The sequence below is a fragment of the Phacochoerus africanus genome, chromosome 3 (genome assembly GCF_016906955.1).
Source record: "Phacochoerus africanus isolate WHEZ1 chromosome 3, ROS_Pafr_v1, whole genome shotgun sequence".
NCBI classification, from domain to species: domain Eukaryota; kingdom Metazoa; phylum Chordata; class Mammalia; order Artiodactyla; family Suidae; genus Phacochoerus; species Phacochoerus africanus.
The window spans coordinates 64,400,848-64,412,951 of NC_062546.1; the positions used below are offsets into that span (position 1 = coordinate 64,400,848).

Below are 12,104 nucleotides of genomic sequence, written 5' to 3' on the forward strand. Positions count from 1 at the left end.
AAATAGTACAGTGCAATGTCCTAAAAAGCCCACTCATTTTGATAGGACTGCTCTGCATCTGGCCTGTGCCAGTGGCCATCCAGCAGTGGTGACTCTACTACTAGAGTGGAAATGCCAATTAACCTCTGTGACAGTGAGAACAGGACAGTGCTGATAAAGGTATGTAGTGGCCAACCATGTTACCAGGAAATGCATTTGATCCATGACTTAGAGTGAAAATGTGTTTATCTCATTTCAGTCTAAGGCTTTGGTGAAACTTGTGGAATGTTCTTTTGGATTCTCAGAACTTACCACCTGTTTCTTGGCATAATTACTGACAAGCTGTCCAGTGCCAGCAAGAAGAATGTACCAGTATTCTGCTGGAACAAGGTGCCGACCCAAATCTCGTGGATGCCAGTGGCGACACGGCCCTCCACTGTGCTGTCTTTGGTCAGAATATCTCCATTGCAGCAAAGCTGCTTTCATACAATGCTAACATTGAAGCAAGAGACAGGGTATGGCTCAACTAACTTCATTTTCTTAAATACAAGTGGTTGTGGGTTTTGATGTACATGTATTTTATTTATAATACTATGTATGCTGAGTACTATGCATCAGGCCCTGTTACCTGGGAAACCACATCAGAGGCTAGAGAAAGGTGGTTCCCACAGAAAGGGCAGAGCTTGGTCTCCCAGCCACCCTTGACCCCAGAAGGAACAACTTCCCCTTAGGAGGGAAGGCTCAGCCTCCACCCATTCATTGGGTCAGCATATAACATTTAGGAGATGGATGCAGAAATCTGCATTTCAGGCTGCTCTTAAAGAATCAGTCTGGTCCCCCTTGAGCCCTTAGGACTGTTTGGTTTGCAGTCAGAGGCCAGCCCTTCCAGGTGGGGCCTGGGTTCCCTGTGTGCTCTCCTCCCCTGAGTTCTTCACATACTTGGGTCACCAACTTCGCCTCCTGAAGCATTTAGGAATTGACAATTCCTCTTGGACAGTTTCTTCTGACAGAAATTTGAAGATTGTAATGCCTGTCTATATTAATTTATAGTTGAGTTCATAATTTTACAATAATCTCTCAAGAATGGGAAGTTAGAACTTATACATTGTTGTTTGTTTTTTTGTTTGTTTGCTTGCTTGCTTGTTTGGGGGCATATGGAAGTTCCTGGGTCAGGGATGGAATCTGAGCTTAAGCTGTAACCTAGGTCATAGCCGCGGCAATGCTGGATCCCTAACTCACTGTGCTAAGCTGGGGATCGAACCCTCCCAGTCTCAGAGAAAGCACCCGATCCTTAACCCTCTGGGCCACAGCAGGAGCTCCATCAGCTGCTTTTAAGAACTATCTTTCTTTCCTTATACATGTAAAGAATCAATTCCAGTTGGAATATCTAGCAACCTTAGGAGGTTAATCATGGCAGTCATTGGCTAGGTTAGGCATACTGCAGACAGCATTAGATCATTTTCCTCAGCATTGTTCCTTAAAAATGCAATTTATTTAAGGGAGTTATTATCTTGGAGTATTGTTTAGATTCCTGGTAGAGCAAGAAAATAACTACACTTATGGTCAACCTGAAAAATACTATGAGAGAAGCAAAATGCTCAGAACCGGTAACTATTGGAAATGAGTTTTGGAGACTGAGACTTTGCAGTTAATCTTTCAAGGAGGTAGAGGAGGAGTGTTTTAAAGAGAAGGAGCACCTACAAGGAAGGGGGTGCTTTTTATGGACTTTCTGTAGTATCCATTTAAGTTTTCTATGTTTTAAATTCCATTTAGAAATGTGTCCTTTTGTACACTATAAATTGTTTTTGCTGTTTTACAGGATGACCTTACACCACTTTTACTTGCTGTCAGTGAAAACAGAAAATGGTGGAATTTTTATTAAGGAAACAAGAAATCATGCATGCAGTTGATAAGATGAAAAGGCATAGTAGTTTATTCTGAAGGAAAAAAGCATGGTGCTGTTCTAGAGTGGTAAGAGAAAGATGAAATTAATAGGTATAACTTATCCTCAACACATCATCAGTGAGGGAATCAAAGCAATTATTCTGACTGGGTAGCATGAAAATCATTAGATCACAGGATATTTGTTTTCCTTTATCATATCCACTAAGGTCACTTTCAACCAGATTTTTTGGTGTCAGATAATCTTACAAGAGCTGAGGGATTTCGTATTAGTCTTATAATGTTTGAATTCTAATTTTTAATCTACACAGTATTAAATTTCTGAATGCATTTGTAATACTATTTTAACCTCTACTTTGTATACATTTGTCTTTAAGAGATGAATATGAAACATAAAGGAGTTGTTTTTGACTTTTTCAATTTTTTTGGCCACACCTGCAGCATGCAGAAGTTCCAATCCAGGCATTGAATCCTCACCACAGCTATAACCAGAGCCATAGCAGTGACAGTGCCCAATTCTTAAGCTGCCAAGACACAGGGGAACTCCTAAATTTGTCATTGGAATGAATCTTTGCTTTACATTGCTTTCTTTGAAGAATAGTGGTGATATTACATTATACTAACTGCCTGTTAATCCCTACTACCAGATATTATGGACTCATCACTTTTATCAATTTTATTTCTAGTATAATTTAGTGTTTTAATTGTTTAAAATTTTCAATTGATTAGTTTAAAAGGAGGAAAGATAGCTTTTATTGAATAAACATTTCCCTTAATGAAAACAAGTCATAGGTGGGTGATACAGGGGGAAGAGATGGGCTTTAGATTCAGACTGGTTTTAAGTCCTAACCTTCCTACTTGTTAGGTGTATGACCTTGGGAGCCATACTTACTGTCAAGGAACATGTTTCTTGATAAGCAAAGGGAGGATAGTAATATATCCTTCCAGCATGGATATTTATAAGAAAGATTCAATGTCCTGTTTTTAATTTAGTGTCCAACACATTCTTAGCAGCAGCAGCAGCAGTAACCATGATTGTTTTCATTGGGATAATTATTATTACAATTATTATTATTACTATTGTTTTAAGCCTGCAAATAGCTTTTCCTTAGCCTGACCTCTAGCTGATACTGAAGCAAAATGTATGAGTAAGGAAGAAATGGGAAATACTTCCTTTAAATACTCACTCACTTCAGATAAATGACCTCAGCATAATTTATTGTCCATCAATGACTTTAAAGTAGCCACTTCTCTCACATGCTATTCCAGTGGGACAGAAGACTTCTTTTTGGCCCTTTATTCTAGCTTTGGATGAAATTTACAGAGATGAACCCTCGAGCATGTAAATGGTCAATTCTACATGGATGGGCAAGATATTAACTTGATAAAGCATATCAAAATGGCTGCTTAATTCAGTTAACTAGAGTTCTGAAGCTTGAAGCTCTCTCTCTGTATTTTAGAACAGCCCTCATACTTGGCATAAATTATGCCTCATCAAGTGTAGTCAGGCTTCGTCTTGAGCAAGGCATTGATATCTTTTCTCAAGATCTCTATGGACGGAATGCAGAAGACTATGCTGTTATCAAGGGTCATCATATGTGTTTGCATTAAAGTACCATTTATATCCCTAAACCTAGATGAAAAATCACTTACCAGTTCCTTGTTATGTGACAGGCGAGCATTCATAGTTTGATGCAGGTGGCTTGGGAACGCCTTGCAGATACTCCCCATCATCAGCTAGACACCAGGCCAAAGGCCAGACTAGTTTGATGTGGCCTAGGCACAGAATTCTTGATTCCAGTGCTTTTAAGGCCTTGATCCTTAGGATGCTAACATTGCCTGTTTCATTCCAAGTGTAACCTCTATGCATGGAGCACAGAGTGTCCCATCTCTTATTTTTCTAACTAGCTATTTGGGTCTGAAGCGTTTCATTTAAGCAGAAAATCCTATTTTTTGTTCCCTTGGGGACTTCCTTCTCTACTCTCCCACTTCACTTTTCCATGAACCTAAGTGATTCCCTGAGATCAAAGAGACAGTCCACAGTCATTAGGAGGGAAAAAAGTGATGTTCTGATCATTCCATTGTTTCCATTGATTCCTTTACTGCAGCATTGCTACGAAAACTGGCCTTCACAGTGTCTCCTTGGCGGCTGAATATCTGGAGTCTAGATGTTGTTCTGTAAAGACCATAATTAAAATAATTTTAAAGGAAAAGAAAAAAGAAACTGGTCCTGCGGTCAGGTCATGATAGATCTATTCTCCCAGGATGCCCGCATTGATCCAGGTTCCTCTAGCTTCATGGTTACTCACCTTTAGCCTGAAAAGCCACTGTTTTCAGTTCTCCCACATAGGCTCGTGGCTCAGTCTCTGTTCCACAGCATTGGCACCCAGTCTGGCACCTGGGCCTCCTAGCTTTAACCATGCACACTCTGCACCCTGCTGCCCAAGCCTTATGTGGAGTGCACATCATAGCCCAGATCTTCACAAGGAGTTATTCTTGGAGACTTTTGATTGTCTTTTCTCCTAGCAGATGTTAGTGGGGACCATTTTAGGCTGTCAGAGAAATTCCAGTGATGCTGCAGAGAGACATCCGACTTTCCTTTCTCCTTTAGTACCAGACCTGAACCTCAAGGCTGCATTCTATCCTGTGGAGCATTCTTCTTAGGTTGTGGAAGGTCCCATGTCATCCTTCCCAGACTAGTAGGTGCCAGCTGGCCTGAGAGTCCATAGTTAAGCTTGGCCCCTCCAGTCATGTTTCCCACTGTCCTCAAAATCTTCCAGATGCTTTCCGTAGGTGTCAACCTTCAACATACTTTCAGATTCTCATTCCTAAAGATGCCATTCACCAGAAATCGCTGAATCTTGAGTAGGTTAGTGGGCATTAGCAGAGGGAAGCCCTGGCCATGACTCATCAGTGCCCAGCCTACAAGTAGAGTTGTCTTCCATGTAAATTGGAGATGACCATGGAGCTGAAGCATCATTCTAATACAGACCTGCTGGTTCAGAGTTTGAGCAGATAGAGAAGGAAACAGTAGTGGTCCAAGCCATGTCATGACTTCTATTAGGTTTCTGCCCTTGGTGCAATTAGCTACAATAATGGGGGACCATGATGTTCTCTAATTTATTGAGGCCATATATTTATAGATAAATTCACTTACAAATGATCTCATAGCTGAGATTCTCTAAATGGCAAACCGCAAAGAGAGAACAGCTAGTCGCCATAATTAGAAACATTTTTTTTCTGAAAACTGCAATGTTGGAATATTATACCAATGAAAAAACACACATTGGGCTTTCTTCGGGATTCCAATATAGCTCTAGTGATAAAATTCAAGAAGGAATGATTCTATTATTTTGATCTCTCTGTGACCACTTTGGGGGTTATATTATCACTTCAAACCCTCCCAGTGCCCTTGTGAATTTAGGCAATGAGGCTCCAGTGTCATAGAAGAAGACTTTGAGCTGAAGAGATGCAATTTTTCCAGGAACAAATAACTGTTAGTTACAGAGCTAGGATTTCTCAGTTGCAGATACTTTCCATATGTCAAGCTTTCCCTAGTTAATTTATGGCACTTTTCTGCCCTCAATTCAATGACTACTTCATTGTGCTTTATTTTATTCTGTAATTATATGCTAAGTAAAATATTTGTAAAACATACACATTTGAAGCATATGGGACAGCTCAAGTTTTGAAATTAGCTCTGATATTGTCAGACATTGAAGAATTTAATACATATGGTAACTGGTTTTACATGAATATCAAATAGTAATATTATTTATCATATTCTTTTATACATAGGAATCACCACCTGATTTTGGAATATAAAGGAGAAAAGAGACCTAAAACTCCTTCTCGAGGTAGTAACCTAGGTAAGACTGCTGACAGTGAATTACTTTTAGTGATCTTACCATAGAGAAAGTAAGAGTGAAGATGTTTTGATAATGAAAGAGCAATGAAAAGAACCTTGTGTAAATTGCTTCTGGGTTTTTTTAGTTAATTAAATTATTAATAGTTTAGAATCCAGAATTATTTAAGAAGTCAATTTACATAATTTAATATCAGAGACAGTGTTGTTGAAAAGAAATGAATGCATTTAGCTATGGAGCTTAAAATCCTGTAAATAGGAAAAATGGTTTTTTTTGTTTCTTTGTTTCTTTGAAGGCCACACCTGAAGCTTAAGGATGTTCCCAGGCTAGGGGTCAAACCAGAGCTGAAGCTTCTGGCCCACACCACAGCCACAACAATACCAGATCTGAGCAGCATCTGTGACCTATGCTGCAGCTTGGGGCAACACCTGATCCATAACCCACTGAGCAAGTCTAGGGATGGAACTTACATCCTCACAGAGACAACATTAGGTCCTTAGCCTGCTGAGCCACAAGGGAATCTCCTTTCTTTTCTTTTCTTTTCTTTTCTTTTCTTTTTTTTTTTTTTAATGGCTATATCTGGCCCAGGGATTGAAACAAAGCTGGAGCTGCATAAATGCCAGACTCTATAACCCAGTGTGCCAGGCCTTGAGTTGAGTCTGCACTTTAGTAGTGACCCAAGCTGATGCTAAATAAAAAAGATTTCTATGTTAGTGTGTTGTATTTCCTGTATAATCACATCATAACAAATCAGTCTTGTTATAAAAATGACCCTTTAATTTTTATAACGCATGGATTACATTTCATAGATGAGTATTAGTCATTGCATGGCGATTAGTCTCCCTGCAAAAGTTACCTTCTTGGACTTCCTGTGTGACTCACAACAAAAAAAGTTACCTTCTTTAAAACTGGGAACTTAGCAATTGATTCCTGGTACTATAAACAAATGACAAAAAAAACAAGAACTGCAGAATGGAGCCAGTGCTCAGCATACCAATAAGACTATTTTTTAAAGCTACCTGCCAATAGTACAGAAGTTGGAAAAGCAATGCCTGGCCAAGAAGTGCTGGTTATTTTGCATATTGTTACACCCAGCCAAGAGGTCTCACTTTTACCAACTTCATTCCTCACAAGTCCAAAGAGAGTGTGATGGAGTGATTTCATTGGAACCAGATATTTTCTTCTGTTTGTTGGATAAATGTCATGACACTCTAAAATTTTGTGTGAATAAGATTCTTCTTTGCCATTCATTAAAGGATTATCCTAACAATTATTCAAGTAGCCCAACTTGGGACTCATCCAAATCTTTAAAAAAAGCAGAAAAATACCTCATGTGGTCAGAAGCACCTGTTCCCTGGATGTAGCACCTGTCACAAGGTGCAATCTGAACTGTATGAGGACACCTTAGTATTCCTCTGTCAGTCAAAAAACTTCTATATGCTGATGTTACAAGTTATTGGAGATGGAAAGATGCTGGATGTCCTTCAAGTTGCTGATCATAGAGTTGTCCCTGCTTTATGTCTGTATTTTTCTAGACAGGATTTTCAAAGGAAGTACTTTTATTTCTTTGTTAATTGTTCCCTTAACAAATAGCTGTCAAGTGTCTAGCAGGTATTAAGCACTATTCTGATGCTCTTGAATGCAATCATTTGAAACCCTGCTCTCCAAAACCTTGCTCTTATCATTGCCATTTTTTATTCTTTACCAGACTTGATCTATGATTACTGTGGCCCAAAGCTACTAGGAGTTGATAACTGTCCAGATTTTTCCATTGTTACTATTGGTGTTGGTACCAGCTATTTTAAGACCATTGTGAGGAAATGAGTTATTATACAGTGGGTAGTCTTTAAGGTAAGCATGCAGAGTGAGGAGAAATTAGGCAGGTAGAGAGGCAGAAGGCCAGTGTTTGGTAGGAGAACCATCTGTTAGGATTACATGTCTGGCAGGAAGAACAGCTGTGCACAGCTTTAGATGGACCAGTGAGCTCAGCTGGATTTATAAGCAGCTCTGTTCCGCTGGGGCACAAAATGTGCTGTGGGAATGGTTAGGAAAGAAGACTTGAGGAGAAGCTAGAGGCAAGTAGGAGAGGCTATGAACTCCACAAGGAAACAGAGTGAAGGTCTCTTGGAGACAATCTGAGACACATTCTGCAGGGATCCCCCTTGTGGAATTTGAATACTAGCCAATTACAAAAATGTGTCTCTGGAGAGGTCCCTGGTTTCTCAGTGACTTGAGGATCTGGCATTGTCACTACCATGGCACTGGTTACAGCTGTGACACAGGTTAGATACCTGGCCTGGAAAAATGGTCACATCTACCAAGGTCCTTTATAGCTCTTTTGTGACTGCAACAGGTGCCCCATGCAGGGGCAGGGAATGTGGTCTGGCCTGGTGAGCACACCTACCGGTGTTTGTTTGGAGTTGGTCAAATCCTGGAGGCCAAGGGTAAAAAAAATTCTTGTCTTTCTTCCCTGTTTCTTGTACACTCTTCTAGATGAACCCTGGAATGAAATCTGGCAGCACCAGGGGCAAGCCAATGTCAGACCCCTGACTCTGATGGAGAGTCACCACGGCATGTTTTGACAGGAGTTTCTCATTTTGATCAGAAGCCATTTAGAGACCAGCAGTGTGGGAAAAGTGGCATCTCATATATCTCATTGCAGAAAACTAAGAAAATGCCACAGAGAAAATAGAAGGTGATATGCTGCATATCCTAGTTCTCAGTAGTTTGGAAATTCGGGTGATACCAGTAAAAAGTCAGTATGTGACTGTTTCTGTCACTCTTGATTCTCTTTTAAGTTGCCTTCTAATATCTCCACTTTTATTCCTGCCTTCTGAATCTCAACCCTAATGAAAATTGTCTTGGGCTCTACTACTATTAGAGCACATTTCTAACATAACTTATGATTCACAAATGTGTCCAGTTCTTTTAATGTAATTGGCTACCTATCCTAAAATTTACCTTGTATTCCCTTAATTTTTTAGGCTAAACTGCTTTACATCTGTACCACAATGACAGTGTTGCCGACGACAATCCCCCATAATTTTAAAGTGTCTCCTGAATTGTCAAATACGAATTGACTTACCTGACATAGTTTTAATGTGGAATACCTTTAAAGGATTGTAATTTTTCAGAAATCTGTAACCTGTGGTTTAACCAGAATATACTTTCCCTTTTCCCTTCTAAGAGAGTTTAAGAATACTATTGGTTTTTAATGATCAAGTCGACTATTTTTGAGATGGAGTAGATAACTCCCCCTTCATCTCACCCTTCATCTTGGATGCAATTTTGTTTAGCTTTTTGACTTTTCTGGTGAACACCTGCCCTTAATAGGTGTACCAGGTATTTGGTTTCGTAAGAAATTAAGAAAAATAAAGAAATAAAAAGAACTCTATAATCAGAAGTACATTATTTTATTCTTATGCTAGTTATATGGTTTCAATTATCCCAGTTCATTAATGATTCCTGACTGTTTTAAAAATGAATTAAACCCTACTTATTTGGAGAAGATTCAATGATGTTTTCATTTTCTTCATAGGAAAAGTCATACTATAGAACGTGTTATTAATCATCAGGATTCTCTCTGTTTGTTTTTTTGTTTGTTTGTTTTTGTGGTTTTTTGTTTGTTTTTTGTTTTTTTGTTTTTCTTTTGCCTTTTCTAGGGCCGCTCCTGTGGTATATGGAGGTTTCCAGGCTAGGAGTCAAATCAGAGCTGTAGCCGCCAGCCTACACCAGAGCCACAGCAATGCAGGATCCAAGCCACATCTGCAACCTACACCACATCTCACGGCAATGCTGGATCCTTAACCCACTGAGCAAGGCCAGGGATCAAACCCACAACCTCATGCTTCCTAGTCGGATTCGTTAACCACTGAGCCACAATGGGAACTCCTCTCTCTGGTTTTTAATTCTGGTTAAAATATGGTTGTTGTTTGATTCATATTATTTTCTGACATCACTGTTTCATCAATCCCTTTATAACTTTATTCAAATAGATCTAACAACAGAGGAATCTTCAAGGCAGACATCAAGAGAAACAGATTCAATGCAAGGTATTCTATGAAAGGACCTGCCCGTAATTCCATATAACACATTCATCCAAGTCATACCAATTTCATGTAAATAATGCAATTGTTTCAGTGGCTCTCCATGCCACACCAGGGTCAGTCGTTCACTACAACTCCCAGGATTCAGTGTGAGGTTGTAGTCAGGCTTGGGACTGATTACAGTGAATGAATACAAAACAAAATCAGCCCAGGAAAAGATGTGGGGAGTGAAGTCTAGGGGAAAAAAATGGTGCACGCTGGCAGGAGTCCTCTCCCTGTGGAGTTACCACATGGGCATCATTCCTCCAGCATCAGATGATGACATCACGGGAAAAGGTCCAGCAGAACCAGAGTTTCATTGGAGAATCAATGCCCAAGAGTTCCTATCACAGGCTCATCATAGAGAGATGCTCTCCCTAGTATATGCCAAAGGTCCAGACTCTCAGAAGGAAAGCAGGAGTTCTGCCTAATCCCCATTGTTTGTACTAACTGTGTAGGCACAGGAGCCACTCTTATCCCTGAGGGCATGGTGGGAACTCTTTCCCAAATCAAGGTCTGCAGACCCCAACCACTGGCTGGCCATTCAAGCAGAACTTTGTAAGGATGGCAGTCTTAGACTTGCTGTACAGGATCATTTCTACACAGCATTTATAGCCCCATCATAATTTTTGGTGTTGTCTTAATATTTTATCTTCATAGTGGGTCATACAGGTAGCAAGTAATAACATAATGTTGCATTAGTTGCAGTTGCATCATGCATATGAAGTTGAAGGGCTGTTTTGGGGGTTCATTTTTTACTTTTGGTGAATATTTAACAGATATTTATACAGCAATTCCTGTGGCACTATTGGGTAATTAGACTATATGCTATTAATAATTATACTCTTATTTATCTAGGTAAACATCTTAGGTAAGGTAAGCATAATGATCTCTATCTTACACTTAGAATAAAGTTGTCTTTGAATTATATGGATGGCCCAGCTTGGATTCCTATTTGCTACATCCCTGTTCTATTTTAATTAGACATCAAAAAGTCATGACCCTAAGTCTAGTTTCCATACCTCACCACCCAGGTGAACACCTTTACCTATTTTCTCTCCCCCAACCCCCTTTTAAGAGATTATGTTTTGTAAAATCATCATCACATCGTCTTTCCTGATTGTCTCACAAGTAGAATAGGGACAGAAAGAGTTCATGCCCTAGGTTTTGCCATGCTCTCAAATCAAGTACCTGTAGACCAGGCATCTTTGTGATAGGGTGTTTTCATCTGAAACTGGAGAGCTGGAGAAGTTGTGTTACGTCACAGCATAATAATGTGAGTGTGTTCTCCTCCAACTGCTCCAGGTGATGAAAGTCCAAAAATGTCCTGCTGTTTCAGTTTGCTATTTTCAGTTTATAACACTGATTCTACAAATGCTCTCCTCTTCTGTCAGTCTCATAGAGTTTGGTTAGACCTGTGGTCATTATAAAGGGCAGGTAACTTTTAGGTAACAAGCTGAGATAAATATGATCACTCTGTTTTTGCATTTGCTAAACATAAAGGAAGGGAAGTGGTTCTTCTGTGTTAATTGCATATCAGTAACATGATCAACATTCACCCAAGGGTCATCTGCAGGTATGCTCCAAAAGAACCACTTTTTAACAGAGCATATTTTGAATATTCTGTAATTTTTTGGTCATTTAACATATGCTTTTCCTTTTTTGTTCCACAGTGCCTGAGAGTTCTGAAGAAGACTCTAAGCAGGTAGGATTTATGGGATTTTTAAGAATAATGTGTTAAGGGCACACAGAGGAAAGAAACTAATATCTGTTGTGTGTTTTCCTCTGTGTTGTGTGCTTAATTGTTGTTACCTCATAGAGTTCTGACAACTGTTTTGCCACGTGGCTGTTCTCTTATGGTTTATGTTTCATTAATTATGTGACTGTGGTTTAAGAACTTGATTAGCTGATCTCTGATTCCATAGATAAGAAGTAGCTGACCTTGATTTGACGGTTAGCCTGCCTTTCTCCCAGACCCCCTCTCTCATCCCTCAACAGAGACTGAGAAGTCCATGCAGCACTAGGGTCAAGATAGAGACCCCAATCGGATCAGCTCAGAAAGGCAAACCTAGCTCTGTAAGAGCTCTGATGTAGAGTTTTCCTAAGAAGGCTAGTTCGTCCAAGGCTTTGTCCTGATGTATTTGACCATTGCAGTGGCAACTAGTACCTTGTTTTGGCCATGAAAGTGTTAGGGCAGAACCCAGGTAGCTGTGGCCACAGAACCATGGGGTTTGACAAAGGCAAGACCTTACTAGGCAAGTCTTCTTAGGTA

At 39.8% G+C, this 12,104-nt stretch overlaps 1 protein-coding gene across 1 annotated transcript in view; it reads left to right on the forward strand.

The window, feature by feature from the left end:
• The window catches only part of LOC125121916 (ankyrin repeat domain-containing protein 26-like), a 100,812-nt gene that overhangs the window by 6,861 nt on the left and 81,847 nt on the right, over positions 1–12,104 (forward strand). Inside the window, 7 exon segments of the mRNA XM_047770219.1 lie at positions 46–116; positions 119–163; positions 322–494; positions 1,799–1,829; positions 1,832–1,901; positions 5,680–5,750; positions 11,506–11,533. Coding sequence (XP_047626175.1) covers positions 46–116; positions 119–163; positions 322–494; positions 1,799–1,829; positions 1,832–1,901; positions 5,680–5,750; positions 11,506–11,533 — 489 coding nt within the window.